The 17,679-nt window shown below is 40.4% G+C and overlaps 2 protein-coding genes across 2 annotated transcripts; one reads left to right on the forward strand and one right to left on the reverse strand.

Moving 5' to 3' along the window:
- Window positions 1-296: 296 nt before the first annotated feature.
- On the reverse strand, window positions 297-17,280 carry stk35l (serine/threonine kinase 35, like). Its single transcript, XM_082137284.1, has 3 exons — window positions 16,633-17,280; window positions 12,489-13,244; window positions 297-2,632 (listed from the first exon to the last, which is right to left on the reverse strand). The coding sequence occupies exons 1-2, from the start codon at window positions 17,093-17,095 to the stop codon at window positions 12,520-12,522; spliced, it is 1,188 nt and encodes a 395-aa protein (XP_081993410.1). The 5' UTR covers window positions 17,096-17,280; the 3' UTR covers window positions 297-2,632; window positions 12,489-12,519.
- Window positions 6,031-10,227, forward strand: LOC309474681 (zinc finger protein 862-like). Its single transcript, XM_082137247.1, has 8 exons — window positions 6,031-6,455; window positions 6,494-7,203; window positions 7,532-7,743; window positions 7,874-8,066; window positions 8,265-8,601; window positions 9,198-9,469; window positions 9,555-9,693; window positions 9,792-10,227. Exons 2-8 carry the CDS (start codon window positions 6,617-6,619, stop codon window positions 10,062-10,064), a joined length of 2,013 nt encoding a protein of 670 aa, XP_081993373.1. The 5' UTR covers window positions 6,031-6,455; window positions 6,494-6,616; the 3' UTR covers window positions 10,065-10,227.
- Window positions 17,281-17,679: the final 399 nt, after the last annotated feature.

Here is a 17,679-nt window from a genome sequence, read left to right on the forward strand (position 1 = left end):
GTGGTCTTGTTAGGAGATGATCAACGATATTGGCTTCACCTGTGACTGGTCATGTTTTGGCTCATCACGGTATATTGTACAACATCTAGTATTATGTTTCGACAACAAATAACCTTTTATCTATTCAGTGTAATTTATACCGGTTTGTCCTAACAATGGTAGACAGGATAGCGCTATTTTTGCAATTGCAACACTGCACCTTTAAAACAACTTCAAATGTAATAAGTTATAAAAACTCTATAGTATTCTGTAAATTGTCATCTTAAAGAGTAACAAACATTAAAAACACACGCAAGTTATGATTTTACATGGTTTATTGATCCAAAACATCAAAACAATAAGAGATGCCACCCAAAAGAGTGAAACTTTCAACACAGCTCTAGTGTGCTTTACACAAAGGAAAGTCCAAAAAAAAAAAAAAGTCAGACTTTCACACAAAAAGCACAAAGTGCTCCACAAAAAGGTCATTAAATGAGCACAAAAGAGTAACAAAAACTTTTAAGGTCTGAAGAGGCTAGTTAAGCAGAGCAGCATCACATAGTGTCAGAGAAGGAAAGGTTGCATAGACGAGTGCGTTGTACAGTCAAAATTGGACCACAAGGAATACAAAGAAAAACATAATGAGCAAAAGAGAGGATACAACAGGAAGTGAGCTTCTATTATGCTTGGTTCACTCTCCTCAGCGCAAGTGCAGTCTAATACTGTGGTTCGTCTGACTGCTATGACAAAATTATGTTTCTGCCCTCTGAAACATCCAAACTGAAAAGAGGAGTAACTGAGTGAACAATAAAGAAAATGTAAAAACATTGACCAACTCTAACCAGGATTAGCTGACCCTCATTAAACATCCAATCATTTAAAATGCCGTTCGGGAAAATAAATGTGGATAAAAAATAAAATAAAATAAATGCTCCCATTAAAAACAAAAAGCATTTCCTGATTGAAATGTGAACATATAAAAAATAGCAGAACCATTTTTGTTCCCAAGTGAAGAACCATAACGGCCCAGAATATAACAACACCTTAAACCTGAGGGTGATTCAATCCCACAAAAATTCAATAAAATCTTGATCTCACAAGCCTCAAGTTTCTTCTACAGCAGACAGCAATAAGCAGTAAAAAAAAAAGGGAATAAAGTAACTAAAAGTTTGACATTATAGATTTATTATTCCGAAAAATATAAATAAATAAACCATCTGAAAACATTAACTACTATTCTCTCCAAAAAACAGAAAGCACTGCTAGTTCATTTAGTGAAGTAGTTACTAAAACACAAGAGTGTTGAGGTAGAATTATAGCACACACAAACTGTCAAGCAAAATCACACTTGGAAACAGTCAAACACACACAGACACACCAACTTGTTCTCTATGAAGCATTTAGGATGCAATAATCCAATGGTACCATTTTGAAGCTCCCATCCTGTTTTTGAGAACAATTCCAAGTAATCAGCTAACAAAAAGGAAATATTCATAATCAATCCATAACCTTCTCTTCCAAGTCCAAAAACAACTAATCTGTGAAACTGTATAAGTGTATGTGTGTGTCTGTGTAGTAGGGATGTTCACATGGTTTTACAAAGTTGAGAGTGGCATTATAAATGGACACCAGAATCAATCAATCTTTTTGGGCAAAAAAAAATAAAAAATCTCACACAATGTAAAACTGGCACCTAAATGGATAAACTACACACGCCTAATATGTAAAGTGTTTAAATATTAAAATCTTGGAGAATGTACTGCATGTTTAAAAGATAAAGCTGTAAAACAAAACAACAACCTAAAAGAAAATCTCAATATCACTAGACTTCAAGGCACCAGAATAAATCTGCATTCAAGGAGGGGGAAAAAAATCTCAATACTGGGCTTAGGCTTAAGATGAGCATTTTAATAGCAATTTAAAATCAAGTTTTGAAAGTTAGTCTTTAATTATAATTTTAGCTATTGCGATGCGACATGGCAAAGATAAATATTATCAAGTCCAGTGGAGTTTAGTTTTTAACTCAATTAAGACCAACTGGTTGGACAAGTGTAAGACTATGAAGCTTGTTTGGTGACGTGATGAGCTCAAAATGTTGTCATGTATCTAGTATTGCAATTTTTATTTTTAAATAAAATAAAAAACATATCACTGAAACCTAACATCTGTGAATTGTTTGTGCACTAAAACTGAAGACTTGAAAAAAAAAAACTTTAATGTTTACTGCTCATAAAACTTGATAAAATAACAAATACTTCTGTTGACTGTTATTTATGGCAAAAGATTGTTTTGAGAATATGAGCAACTAGGGAAGCTCCATGAACAATTTTAGAGTCCTAGTCCTTCAGTAAGACTAATAAATAGCTTGCTTGTTTTAGCTTGATTGTACTCACTGTATCACAACATTGTTTTTAGCTTTACTTCACTTTTAGTGACGTAACTGATGATTGAGTTAGGCTGAACACTTCTGGGCTTGCTGAATGATTCGTTTAAATCACTACTGTAAACAAAAAAAGTGAAAGGTCAGTTGAAAATAGATTTGTATTGATGTTCAAGTTGAGCACTTCGTACTCTTCACATTAAATCCGCAATGGAAGATTCACAGTTGTCCAAGCAATGTGGTCCCTTCTGGGCTGATGTGGAAAGGGAAAACCTAAAAAGAATGAAAAGAAAAAACAAACAAAAACAAGTCATTAGAATTGGTATTTAAAATAGTCACACATTTGATTATAAGGACTTTTACTAAGAACATGAAAGCAAAAACAGCACAAAAAAATAATATATAAAACAGATGAAGAAAATTTTTTTGACCAATTCATTTTCATGATTTTTCAGTCATTCATGATTACTACTGCATAGGGCTGCCCCCTAATAGTCAACTTGTAGAGGCTATTGGTCGTCCAAAATTTTATTAGACGGTTAGTCGCAGAAAGAAAAAAAACCTCCACAGGAAGTGGCAAAATCACACAGTCCGTGATGGAAAGATTGTTAATGGCAGGAAATCCAAAATGCCTACCATTCATCGACCTAGTATTAGTAACTTTACAAATCCGCTCGCACTAATGTTAACCTATCAATGTGCGCTATTATTAGGCGCATATACTGTATGTGTTTGTGTGGAGAGCGCGTTTACTGCATAACATATAGGCGATGGCGTCATCACTTGTTTTTAATTTAAAATACTCTGTAATTTTTGGTCATACAGATAAGAGTAATGCAAACTGTAAAGAGTCTACCTTTATTTCTGTAAACTCATAATAACAACAAAACATTGTGCTTTTGTAAAATAATGAAAACAATCAGGATGCGCTTTCTGCCGTCTCGGTCTCTGTGAACTTGAGCGAGTCACAAAAATGAACAGAAACTCAGTGTATACTTGCCTCACAATATATCTATAGAAAGCTTGAAATGTCTACTTTTAAATGAACCAATTCAAGTGGAAAACAAATATTCTCAGATTATGTAATCCGTATGAAACGTGCATATATGCGTGTCCACTACTGTGGAGATGACGAGTCAGCATCGTCGACTTAATCTCTGCAGCCGAAAAAACAGAAATGATATAGCTATAGGCACTTAAAGGCTCATTGTTATGATTTATGGCTTTTTAATGTAAACGTGCGATTAGTCGACTAATCACTTAAATGAACGACCACTAGTCAAGCCCCGAGGGCAGCCCTGCTACTCTAGGTAAGGATTTCAAAAACAGCAATTCCCATCCAATTAAATGTCTTTTAAAATAAATATAAATAAATAAAATAAAAATTCACCCCAAAAAAGAATTAAAAAAATATATATCATGATTTCCTGATATTTCCAGGTTTTCCACTGGCATAAGAACCCAGACAAAACCACACTTTTCACAAAAAAAAGAAAAAGAAAAAGAGGGGCCATGCATTTTCTATCTTTTGAGTGACAGGCTGAAAAAAAAACACAGGAGTGGTGATGTCATGATGGCGTTGCATAATGCCTTAAATGGGTCCGAATCTCAAGATTGCTTGTTGAGTAACCAGATTTACAAGCATTCAAACACAACACAAATAATAAAAGTCTTTGCAGGCTATCTGTCATTAATCAGCACGAGTGCAGCTTGATCTCAGGCAGCTACATACAGTATAAAGACCTCACCCCTCCTCCTCATATCCTGCAGCTCAAACTATGTGCTGAGTCAGGAATAGCTATTAAAGCCCTGCTGCAGTCACTCGAACTACAAACCACACGCTCTCACGCATACACACCACTGTCTGAGAGCAAATTAGCCAAGAGGCTCCATGCATGCAGTATTCTATTCCGCTTTGAATGTTGCAACGGTAGGAGAAGGAGAGGGGGATGGTCAACAAAAGACGACCGGAGGGAGAAGCAGACAGCTGTAATGTCCTCATAATGGCTGGAGAACTCATAACCTGCCTTTCACATTCATTAACACACAAATAATATTTAAGTGACTGATATTCAAACCTAAAATACATCATTTTAAATGCTATGTTGAACCAATCCAACTTAAAAACAAAACATTTAGCAGATTTACAATTTATATTTAATGATGTGTGCAGATATTAAAAGTGTGGTCAATATCAATACACTGTTAATTATATTAATGCTATAGTTACTAAGCACTAAAAGGTCGATATTTAAATCAAATAGTACATATTGTGCATCCCTAATGCAGCACTACCTTTAGTCTAAATTCTGGTCTCTGCAAGGAACTGTCAGTTGTGTGTGGCATGTCAAAACAAAAATCTTTCCATCTTTGAACTAGGAACAACTCCCAGTCTCCTGGTCTGCCTGATGAGCACTGTCCCCCGGGGCAAAGGGTATGGAAAAGAGAGAGAGAATAAGGGATGGGGAGTGTTAGAGGAGGGGTGGTGGTGAATGGGTGTGGTTGTATAACAGCTATCCCAGCATGCACTTTTAAAAACAAAAGAGGCTCTTATAGCACGCCAACAGGAGCTCTCTGAACATCTGTGAAAGAATCACATCATGATAGAGTCCAGTCAAAACACATAACACTAATAATAAGTAAAAAGAACAGAAACAACTGGCAATATATCCCGCATTGCTGTGGAAAGACAATGAAGATGTTATCCAAAATCGATAATCCAACCAACTTAACTTATTGTAACGTATTATGATATTGCAGAAGTGTGCAGTGCATGGTTTAACTTGGATTCAAAACCTAGAATATCATGTCATATTTTTTTCCACCCCACTCATGGTAACTCATCAAAATAATCACACCCCTGGGACAGCCGTGTGGAAAAAGAGATCATGATGTTAAGGATGCATCAATATTAAAATTCTGGCTGATATCACTAATAAATGCCATGCCAAATGTTTTAAACTCAGACTAATTTGTTAAAAACAACTTTAAAACGCCCTAAAAACTGTTGCAGTATCTTAGTATCTTTGTACTCAAAGTGAGTACACCCCTCACATTTCAGCAAACATTTTAGTATATCTTCTCAAGGGACAATACTATTAAACTTGGAAATATTTCAGAGTAGTCAATGTGCTGCTTGTATAGCAGTATATATTTACTTTCCTCTAAAAAAATAACTAGCCATTACTAGCCGCGTTTCCACTGTCGGGCCAGGGCCTGTACTGGTCTGTCGAAGATACCAAAGCTCTTCTGAGCATTTGGGCAGAAGAAAGGGTACAACGTCAAATTGACGGCGTGTGCAGAAACGAGGACGTTATAAAATGCTGAACTTGCTAAGCTAAGCATTCAGCGAACAACGCTTCAAGTTCGGGAAAAAATAAAAAAGTTGTGGGCGCAGTACAAGGCGATTAAAACGCACAATGAACAAAGCGGTGCCCAGAGAAGGAACTTTCCATGGTTCGACTTGATGGACACGGTGTGCTGGGTCACCGTCCCTCTGTTAGTGGAGAGACAAGTCGGGACACTATGGCAGCCGCGGACGGTGAGTTAATACATGCTATCTTCTTAAAATCGAAGTTTTCTAACTTCCTGCCTGAATGAACATCATAATTCCCGCTAAAATGGGTGGGGTTGTATGACGTTTGATCCAGGAAGGCGTGTTAAGGGCAGGGCTGTACAGTGCGAGCATTTCACTCGCATATGCGCCTAAAAATAGTTTGTGCGAGTAGAAAAAATAAAAAGGGAGCACCGGTGCGACTACGGATTTCAACCCTTTCATTCGCATTTTGCTCCTAAACTAAATCCATACTATGTGTATCAAAGTAGAGTAGCCCACAATTCTCGCGCATCTCTGTATAAAAAATGGACAAGCACTGTCCTACAACTTCTTTTTCACACCTGCAAAACACAGAACTCATGTGATGAGATGCGGTGACGTCGCCCTGCGGCGAGTTTATGAATGAAAACATCCGCGCCGCCCGGCCAGCACGGGCGATTCACCGCCCGCGGAAGTTAAAATTAGGACAGATTGATCTCTCTCTGTGTGTGTGTGTGTGTGTGTGTGTGTGTGTGTGTGTGTGTGTGTGTGTGTGTGTGTGTGTGTGTGTGTGTGTGTGTGTGTGTGTACGAGAGGAGGACTAGTTTCTCCACGCCACTGCGGAGTCCGACGATGCGGTGGAGTTGAGCGGAGCGATATCGGTGTGACAGTCGTAGCCCGCTCAACTCGAACGTTGAAGGAAAATTAACTGACCGTGTACAATGAAGAGAATTGACTCGTATTTCCTAAAAAAGCAAAGCGAAACCGCTGACAGAGCGGACATCGGTGAGAGAAATGTGGGAGAAGTGGAATCTGGGACTGACGATGTTGACTCCGTCGAGCCGGAGGAGATGCCAACAGTTAGCCTAGCTAGCACCGGTAGTGCTAGCAAGGTTTACAAATTTAAAGCCGACTGGATCAAGCTCTTCTCCTGGTTGGAATTTGAGGACAACCTCATGTTTTGTAAATACTGTAAAGGCCAAAAGCAGGCAGGAAATTCGGCATTTGTTTCTGGAAACCCCCATTTTAAAAAAGATAGTGTAACCAAACATAACTACTCCAAGCGGCACATCGCCTGCAGAGACAGTTACATGCTGAGACAAAACAAACCAGCCTTGACAGTGACCGCAGCTCTGGACAGGCAGGTGATGTTGTCCGAGGTGGAGATGAGGAGGCAGCTTAAAATCAAAATGAACATCGCCTACTTCATCGCCAAGGAGGAAGAGCCGTTTGTCAAGTTTGGGCCACTTATGACGCTGCACAAGAAGAACGGCGTTGATATCAACCCAACCTATGACAACCATGTCAGGTAATATTTTCCAATAATATTAATATAGTAGTAATAATAATAATATTTAAAATCATAGCTTTTTACTAAAACAAAGCAATGTTGTCATTCTGGCATGTGTATAGTACCATTATGATAAGTAATGTAACTGCATGTGATGTCAGTCATGTTATGTAACAGTATGTAGCTTAGTATGTGTATACTACATACTACATATGCCAGGCTATGTATTTATTTCTTGGCCTCAGTTGCAGGGAGATAAGCAGTTGTTCTGCAACACTGTTTGTATCCAATAAAACTTAAAATTACAAACCATAAGTGTTTTACAACAGTGTTCTCATTCATACAGGTGTGCAGAAATGATTGGACAAGTTGCCGATCTCTTGAAAGAGAACCTAGCTGCTAAGCTGAGAACAGCAAAGCACCTTGCAGTTCTCATTGATGGTGACACTGACATATCAAACACAGAGTGTGAGATTGTCTATGTGCGTCTGGTAGAGGGTGGGAAGCCAGTCACTCTCCTTGTTGGACAACAGACCCTTGAACACTCCCATGCCAATGGTAGGTGGTCACGGTCTAGCAGCAAGAGTAACCTTTATTTTTGTATAGTTTCATAAATGCATAATTGAGTCACTATCTTGTTTGTTTTAAGGCCACAAAAGTTCTTATTGTTTTTATGCTATCCTTCAAGGTGTTCTGGATGCAACCAAGGCTGCATTCAATGCAGTTTGCCCAGACGACAATGGAGGGTCATGGATGAAGAAGATGATCAGCTTTGGGGCAGATGGTGCCTCAGTGAATATGGGCCACCGTGGAGGAGTGATTGCTCTCCTGCAAAGAGAGGCAGGGGAGTATATTATCCCTATCCACTGCATGCCACACAGGTTTGTAACTGGAAAAAATGGTTATGTGGTAGCAGACATACATGCACATTTGTCACATGCGTGTGTGCACACACAACCTAAATTATTTGTCAGTCACACACAAATAGGCACACAGACACACCACTGTAACAGAGTAGGGAAAAAAAGAAGAGGAAGGTGGATAGTTATTTTTTTTAAACTATATTTTGGCTTTCACAGACTAGAGCTGGCGATCCTAACCCTCCAGAAGAAAGAACCAATGGTGTCCCAGGTCTACGATCTTCTGCATCTTGTGTGGAAGACCTACCACTTCAGTGGAAAGTCCAAGAGAGAGCTCCATCAACTAGGGAAAGAGCTGGGTGTGGATGTCTGCACACCGTCTACTGTCAAAGGGACACGCTGGATCCCCCATGTCCACAGGGCCCTCAAAGTGTTCCTGCGACATGGAGCAGACAAGAACCTTGCCACAGACAATGGCCAGTACTCCACTGTCCTGCAGCACATGGAGCACCTGGCTGTTGCAGGTACAGTGGAGGTTCAAGGACGGGCAAAGAAGGTCAGTTTTACAACATTAAGTTAAACAAAATAGGTTTTAAGTTAAATGACATTTCAGACTTGAATGGTTGGCAGATGATGAGGTGGCTAGGAATACAACACTTATTTTGTATTGATCAGATCATGTAGATCATCTACTGCTACACAGGTAAAGAGAGAAATGGAGAGTGCACCTTTTTGTGTATTCTGCCATTTTCTCTCTGACATGTTCGAGGAGCTGTCTTCACTTAGCCTCACCCTGCAGAGAAATGACCTGATCCTCCCCCAAGCTACGTCAGAGCTGAGGAAGACAGTGACAAGACTAGAAGGACTTAAGTCTAGGGCAAAGTCAGGAGGCATGCTGGAGAAGATCCAGACCATGCTTGCTCAGCGTGGAGATGATGAGTGCAGATTCCAGGTGTGTTAGGATGAGTTTGTTAGGATCTAATGGAAACAAATGTTTAGAGCAGAAGTGTGAGAATCTGTCACTATATGAGAATTAGTGTAGGTCTATTCAATGTAAAGATTTGGAGAAATGCAGTCTTTAAAACAATTTTGTGTGATTGTCTCTCTCTCTCTCTCTCTCTCTCTCTCTCTCTCTCTCTCTCTCTCTCAAAGGGAATACCACTGAAGGGGAATCTGACAGGTCTCACAGACCTCACCCATCCACAGCTGAAGAAACACATGGAGGCAGCTATCACTATTGGTGTGACTGAGCTAAAAGCCAGGTTTGGTGGGCTCCTGAATGATGACGCTGAAGTCAAGACCCCGGTGCAGGCCTTCAGAGTCTTCAATCATGACACATGGCCAGATGATCAGGGCAGCCTTCTGACCTTCGGTGATGGTGATGTGGCAGACCTGGTGAGGCATTTCAGAGAGCCTCTTGAGAGGTAAGAATGTATTTTGCACTGCTGTGATGTGATGTGAACAATGATGCCTGGGTATTTGCTAACTTCCTCTGTTAAATCTCTACAGATCAGGGTGTGACCTGGCAGCTGTTGAGGATGAGTGGCAGGGACTGAAGATCTTGGTCAGTCAAACTTTCAAGGACAAGTCCTACAGTGGCCTGTGGGAGACCATGCTGACCAAGGAGCCATACAGGGAGGATTACAAGGTAAGCAAACACTGCTGAGTATTTGCATGCTGCAGTGCCCTTCTCCTATTATTGGTGGTTAAAGATGAGATAAGTAAGGCCTATCTTAATCCCCCTAGAACATACTGGAGTTGGTGCAGCTGATGCTAGTGTTGCCCATTTCGGCTGCCCAGTGCGAAAGGGGCTTCTCTGCACAGAACCGCATAAAGAGCTCCAAAAGAAGCAGCCTTGCAGTCTCCACCACCGAAGACCTCATGAGGATCACCCTGGAGGGGCCCAGTCTTGAGGACTATGATCCAAGTCCTGCAGTGGACCGCTGGATGAACTCAGCCAAGCGTGCCAGGCGACTTGACTACAAAAAGATGTGGGACAGGGGTGTTCTCTGTGTTTAATTGAGGGTTACAGTAGGCCTTATGATGGCCCTGTGTTTATATGTATTAGTGCACATGTGTTACTGTGTACGTGATTTGAGTGTAAAATAATAAAATTGTGTTATTTATGAAATTTAGTAGTGCTCCTAAATTTTTTTCTGTGCTCCTAAATTTTTTCACTAGGAGCACTTGTGCTCCTAGTGAAAAAGCTAAGCGTACAGCCCTGGTTAAGGGCGGGGTTTAGGGCAGCGCTGCAGGGCTAATGGCCCGGCAGTGGAAACGCAAGCCCGGTGCTTGAGGCCCGAGGCCACTGGCCCGGCTCGGCTCGCTGTTAGCCCTAGCCCGACAGTGGAAACGAGGCTATTGTCAAAATAGCTGGCAACAAAAGCGAGTACAAAGTGATAATAGCTGTACGTCATTTAACCATGCAAAGCCACATGTCCTATTCATCATTTTCATGTTTTTGTCTGCTTGACAGGACCATACAAATTTGTGTTTCTTGTATTAGAGCAGTTCAAATTTGTGCTTTGAGTACAGTTCTCTCATGCTGACCACTGGATGATCAACATCGCACCTCATGGCAAAGAACTCTCTAAGGATTTGAGAATTAGAATTGTTGCTCTCCACAAAGTTGACCTAGGCTATAAGAAGATTGGTAACACCCTGAAACTGAGTTACAGTACAGTGGCCAGCGTCATACAGAGGTTTTACAAGACGGGTTCCACTCAGAACAGGCCTCGCATGGGTCAATCAAAGAAGTCGATACCTCGTGCTGTACGTCAGGTGCAGAAGCTGGCTTAAAAAAAAAGACGCAGGAGTGCTGCCAGCATTGCTTTAGAGGTTGCAGAAGCGGAAGGTCAGCTTGTCAGTGCTCGGACCATACGCTACACACTGCAACAAGTCGGTTTGCATGGCCGTCGTCCCAGAAGGAAGCCTCTTCTGAAGCTGGCTCACAAGAAAGCCCACAAACAGTTTGCTGAAAACAACCTGTCCAAGAGCATGAATTACTGGAACCATGTCCTGTGGCCTGAAGAGACTAAGATAAACTGTTTGGCTCAGATGGTGTCAGCATGTGTGGCGACACACTGGTAAGGAGTACCAAGAAAATTGTGTCTTGCCTACAGTCGAGCATGGTGGTGGTAGCATCATGGTCTAGGGCTGCATGAGTGCTCCTGGTACTGGGGAGCTGCGCTTCATTGAGGGAAACATGGATTCCAACATGTACTTTGACATTCTAAAGCAGAACATGATGCCCTCCCTTCAGAAACTGGGCCGAACCACTGATCTATATAATGACATAGATCAGCGGGCCGAACGGCATGATAACGACCGGCCAAGATGACAACTGCCTTGCTGAGGAAGCTGAAGGTTAAGGTGATGGAGTGGCCAAGTATGTCTCCAGACCTGAACCCTATTGAGCACCCGTGGTGATCCTCAAGCGGAAGGTGGAGAAGCGCCATGTGTCTAACATCCAGAAGCTCCGTGATGTCATTTTGGAGGAGTGGAAGACCAGCACGAGGACCAGCAACAACCTGTGCAGCTCTGGTGAATTCCATGCCCAGGAGGATTAAGGCAGTGCTAGATAACAATGGTGCTCACACAAAATATTGACACTTTGGACAGTTTTGACATGTTCACTTAGGGTGTACTCACTTTTGTAGCCAGCTATTTTGACAATAATGGCTGTATGTTGAGTTATTTTCAGAGGACAGTAAATATATACTACTATACAAGCAGCACAATGACTACTCTAAAATATATCCAAGTTTAATTTCTATAGTATTGTCCCTTGAGAAGATATATTAAAATGTTTGCTGAAATGTGAGGGGTGTACTCACTTTTGTGAGATACTGTACATGTGCATACATACACACACACACACACACACACACACACACACACACATCAGATCACTCCAAAATGCACTCTTTAATGGCAAAGTGCTCCTCAAGAAATAGAGCTTTTAAGGGGTAAATAAAAATTGGCAAAATCTATTGTTATCATTTTAACCTGGTGCTAGATGATGATCTAAATGTTAAAACAGGCAAAAACAATTTTTGCTGGAAATAAGGTTATGGCGGAAACTTTTTGGAGGCCATTGAAATTTCACAATTCTTGATATCAATTTCACCATCACAAAAAAATCAGCCTAACTAATGTAGGCCGAAGTTAAAAGTAAACAGTCAGTAATAAAATAAGAACTAGGACAAGTAAATGCAATAGAACAAAGGTGCAAATTTTCTCCTGGCTGTCACATTTCTATTGGTATATATCGCTCACTCCTGTGTGTAAATGTGTTTGTCTTTAAGAGAGATAATATAGTAATAGTATTGTTATTAGCTGCTATTACTGCATCTGGAAACACAAGAATCTTCACACAAAAACATAAAAGCCAAAAACAACCATATGTGTACATTTTTGGAAACTTCATTGGCAAAGACATACCTGTGTGTGCATTCAGGTCAAAGTTCAGATTTTACGCTGCACATGTGACCTTTCCCATTCTGCTGTGTAGCTCTAATGCGTCTGGTCGGTCCTGAGGATTAACGGCCAGCATGTCCTGCAAAAGTTTCCGGAGAGCCTCGGACATGTGTGAGCGTCTGCGCTGGGGAATACTCAACACCATCTTTGGGTTCTCCAGAAGCGCCTCTCCAACTGGGACAATGTCAGAACCCTGCCGCACATACGTCCCGAGCAGTTCCCTCTTTGATTCAGCGTCAATGAATGTGATTCTCTCGATCATGGCCCAGATGATAATGCCCAAAGCAAAAATGTCTGCTTTGGCTGTGTAATGTCCTTCCCACACCTCCGGTGCCATGTAAAAGTCCGAGCCGCATGCCGATGAAAGCCAGAACTTGTTGATGTTAATACTATTCTTGTTTTTGTCTCGTCCCTCCTCTGGGTCCCGTACTCCGGCACCAAAACCAGCACAAACTTTGCTCAGTCCAAAATCAGCCACTTTCAACACAGGTGTGCCAGAACGCTGTGAAATGAGGATATTATCTGGTTTAAGGTCTCTGTGAACAATGTTGTTTTGATGCAGGAATGCCACAGCGCTGCTCAGCTGCATCATGAAGCTGGCATTGGTGCAGGGATCGGGCTGACGAGACAGGATGAACTGATTCAGGTCGCCTCCCTCGCAGAACTCCATTACAAACCAGAGGTAGCAGGGCTCATCAGGACATGACAATACACGCTCACCTGAAAGTACACAAAAAACATACCTAGAGATTAATATAATTGAGTGTGTTCAAATCAGTAAACAATGTTAACAATTAAGAATGTTCCTTTCCCTAATAAGCACATGCCTCTGCAGGCATTAAATTGTGTCTGTAACATAAACCAGAGACTGTATAAGGCAGAGGTCCACTCATTAATGAATGGGAGAAATTGTAATGCTCAATATAACAGCTGTAGTTTCGCCTTAAAGTTTAAAGCACCAATCCTCTTTTATGTCTTGCTGTGCAGTTGAAAGAGCCATTCTTCTTTTTCTTTGTTTACTCTAGAATGTACATTAGCATAATTTATGACACCATTGTTGTCAAATTGCTGATTTGAAATGTGTAATTGAAATGTAACTTTGACAAATTATTAGTTGTGTGAGCTGTACATGCATGCCTGGAAATAGCTGCCCAGGTGTTATGAATATGGCCGTCAAGTGAACCGATTGGTCTCAAAGGGAGTTTGAGGTAAAAGCTTTTAAAGAAGGGTTTGGCCCTTCACTATGTAACACACCAACCTTCTGCTTTAGGAAAAGAAAAAAAACAACAACACAGGAACAAAAACTATGGGAAAACCTTGCACATAACATTAAGGTAAACATATTAAAAGGTGAGAGAATGAGAGCACCAGACAAAAGGAGGAGTTAATGCAATGGAAGAATTGCTTTGTCACTAGTTTCAGAGGCTGAATTGCAGTGGAACCAGTTTGAAGCCATTTTGGTTTCTTCTCACAGGACTGGACTAGCTCCCATATGAACAACAAAGACTGACTTGTATTTCCTGATACAAGCTAAAGTGCCTTAGTGTAATTATAAATGTGGCCCTGTGCTTTCATGGGTTTTATTTTTATCACTTCCTATGTCAGCGCAAGCATTACCTGAATCTGCACATGCTGCTGTAAATATAAATAAAACATTTGTGAATCTCACAGTTCTTTTTCAAAGGTAAGGGTGCTATCATAACACCACCACAAAAGAGTCTAAAGCCGGGCATACACTGCGATTTCAGCAATGTTTTTGTTAATATACAATCTCTCAATGTACGAGTAAATCGCATGCAATGTAAAGCCAAAGAGCTGCGACTTGACTGCTCACAATATACATGTGAAATAAACATGTGGGACCCATTCGCTTGTGCCATGAGAAGCGGTTCCACTCGCATAGTTACAAAAAATGCTTTGTGCAATAATTTTTGATAATATATTAGTGCTGGGCAACGATTAATCGCATCCAAAATAAAAGTTTGTGTTTACATAATATATGTGTGTGTGTGTACTGTGTATAATTATTTTGTATATATAAATACACACATATGTCTGTTTATATTTAAGAAAAAAAATCTTATTATATTCATTTTGTATACAGCATATACATGCAAATATTTCTTAATACACACACATATGTGTGTATTTATATATACAAAATAATGCACACATATATGTGACATAATAAAGTACACACATATATATTATGTAAACACAAACTTTTATTTTGGATGTGATTAATCAAGGTTAACCATTGCCCAGCACATATAGGCTAGCTATTTCATGCCGCCATGGTTTAATTTATGTTAAGGCCGGGAGACCGTTGATGTCAAGACGGCACAGACAGAAGGATGATCTAATGTTATGTTATTCTACCCGAGCATTTCAAAATGGGAATATTTCCATCATAACATGAGCCACTTAAAATGAAGAAAGTTATCAACATAACTGATAGGCTATTCAAAATGGTAAGAAGCACTGCTTTGTTAACTTTTCGTATATCTGTGCGCTTCTTGTATATCCTTGTTTCGGATTCACCTTTTGAATGACGAATATAGACTACTGATACCTGCTGATATAGACAGTTAATTCCCTACACACAGAACGCACGTGCTAGTTTGCAGTTGGCTTTAGTCTGTGCTGTCCAGACGCAGGCGACAAAACCGTCGGTTCCCGTCGCCGCTTGTTCTTTGAAGTCGGCTTGGTGTGCCCCAGGCTCTAAACAGGACTTAGAAATCAGCTCAAATTTGGACGAAAATCAGTGTATGCCTGGCTTAAAGCAGTGGTTCCCAACCCTGGTCCTGGAGTACCCCTAACTCTGCACATTTTGTATGTCTCCCTGAAACACACGTTTCAACTCATCAGGTCGTTAGTAGAGACTTCAAATATATATATTAAGTAGTAAACAATATTTTAGAAATAACTTTAGCATAAAGGTGGATTGTCTCAATATTGTGTTGTCCTGTTGTGAGAATCTTACTCAAGATTTAATTTAGTGTTTTATTGTCTCACAAATTCCATACACTGTGCTGCACCTGAAGTTGCAGTGACTCAAAATACATCAAAATGTATTTGAGTAAAACAAAAAATACTGACTGCATCAGTAACAAAACACTTGTTATTTAAGCAAGAAGTAAAACCCCTTGCTTGACTGGTTAAAGAGTTAGAAGTGGGACTTTCAGTTATTTTCACATAACCAGGAGCTTTTAGCCTAAGCCATCATTTTTAAACACATACAATCATTTAAACAAAAAACTGTTCACTACAGCAACACTTGACAATGATATCACCATTTTATGAATCACTTTGCTATATTTAAGACCGAAAACTTCGAATGTCAGAGACTACACTTTTGAAGCACTTAAAATCACTTATTTATTCATAGATAGCATGTAGCCCATTTAGAAGTTAAACATCTCTTCCTACTTTCACTCCCATGTACACTAAATATAGACTAGGCCAACAGCTTTCAAGCAAATGCCTCAAGAAACACTAGTATTATACAGTACAAAAACGTACATCATGATTCAGATCTGCACGTGAAAGCAGTCACACAAAGAAGACAGCCCAACACATTAAGATTAATGAGATCGAATTGGCCTCGATTATCTGACCTAAATCACCACTGTCTCTCTCTCTCATTTGTAAGATCATTTATACAGTTGTCATGTAAGGAATCAAACTTCCTTCATTGTTCTAACCCGGGATAGACAGTGTGGAGAAGGTTTGACCCCAACACCAGCACCTCCCCCACTTCCAAACTCAAGAGTTTCATAACCGAGAGGAGGGTGGGGGAGGGCAAATCTGACCGACATTTGCCACATTCTTACATAAAATGTAAACAATCTTAATGTAGAACAAAGACATGCGCATTATAAACGTCCGGTGTCATCGCCGAACGCCATTTGACTCTCTGCCAAACAATGGATTCTAACCGGTTTTGTTTCAGATTACAATGAGAAATGACTCAAACTTGACGTGATTCAGATTTTGAATGTCCAAAATGTCATTTCTACCAAATGAGTGAACTGTCACAAACAAAAGCTACTGTTAGCTCGTGACAAACCATTCTTCAACCGCTGACCTTCTAGAACAAACATCTTACCTTTCAACGAGGTCTCCACCAACCTCAAATACTGCTTTGAACGCTTATTGCCATGGCTCATTTTCTGGGCCATCCCGTTCCTCTGGAGCACACACTCCTCCAGCTGCACCACATTCTCATGGCGTTTCTCCAGGCTGGTCAAAGCCCAAAACTCCGCCAGCGCCAACTCCACATTCTCAGGCGCGTCACAACGCAGCTTCTTCACCGCCACTCTCGCACCTGATTTACGGGCAATGGCTTCGTACACAACGCCATAACTGCCCCTGCCAACTTCACGAAGCAAGCTGTACCGCGGTGCAAAAAGCCGTCGTTCAAGACCACAATGTTTACCCCGGTCCAACTCGTCTCCCATTGTCTCATTGTCGTCTATGTTGTCGACGCTGAGCGAGCGCAGGACACTGGCGCTTTCGGTTCTGTTGCAAGCGTTCCGTGTCCGTTGCCGCTCTCTGTTCTTTGCCTCCATCCCGCCTCCTCACGTTTTGTGCGTGCGTTTGGAAATATCTTCCGCGTTCATATTTCTAGATCTTGAGGACGTTCAGCAGCTCTTAAATATTCTTTGACATCTGCATTTTTATCATACAGTGACAGTGGGTCTCGTGATTCAATCACAGTCGAGCTTCTAGTCTGAACTGAATGAACCTTGAATGAAGTGAGAACTTGACTGGATCATCCCACTTTCCTGTACAGGGGGGATTCCTGACCTATGAGAACACACGCAATGTAAACGCCTATTTTGGTACGTTAAATCAGTGGTGTTAAAATGTTGAGGTGATCCAAATATGATGAAACCTCTTGCGTAATCACATATTTTAAATTAAATAACTTTGTATGCTTTCTTTGTATTTATGTGAGTTTCGTGCATTTGAAAATGCATGAGCGTCGCTTATACCATTTACACAGGCTAGGCTACATAAAATCATAAAAGTTTTCAAGCATTTTAAAGGTATTATTTATTGCATTCTTTTTTCTTTTCTTTTTTAATATATATATATATATATATATATATATATATATATATATATATATATATATATATATATATATATA

Source organism: Leuciscus leuciscus (genome assembly GCF_965113295.1).
Source record: "Leuciscus leuciscus genome assembly, chromosome: 14".
Taxonomy (NCBI): Eukaryota; Metazoa; Chordata; class Actinopteri; order Cypriniformes; family Leuciscidae; genus Leuciscus; species Leuciscus leuciscus.

Coding starts and splice junctions, on each gene's coding strand:
- LOC309474681 (XM_082137247.1), top strand. CDS start 6,617: ATGAAGAGAATTGACTCGTATTTCCTAAAAAAGCAAAGCGAAACCGCT. Junction 8,067..8,264: donor ATCCACTGCATGCCACACAG/GTTTGTAACTGG, acceptor TGGCTTTCACAG/ACTAGAGCTGGCGATCCTAA. Junction 8,602..9,197: donor TTCAAGGACGGGCAAAGAAG/GTCAGTTTTACA, acceptor TCTCTCTCAAAG/GGAATACCACTGAAGGGGAA.
- stk35l (XM_082137284.1), bottom strand. CDS start 17,095: ATGGAGGCAAAGAACAGAGAGCGGCAACGGACACGGAACGCTTGCAAC. Junction 13,245..16,632: donor GGTGGAGACCTCGTTGAAAG/GTAAGATGTTTG, acceptor GTGTACTTTCAG/GTGAGCGTGTATTGTCATGT.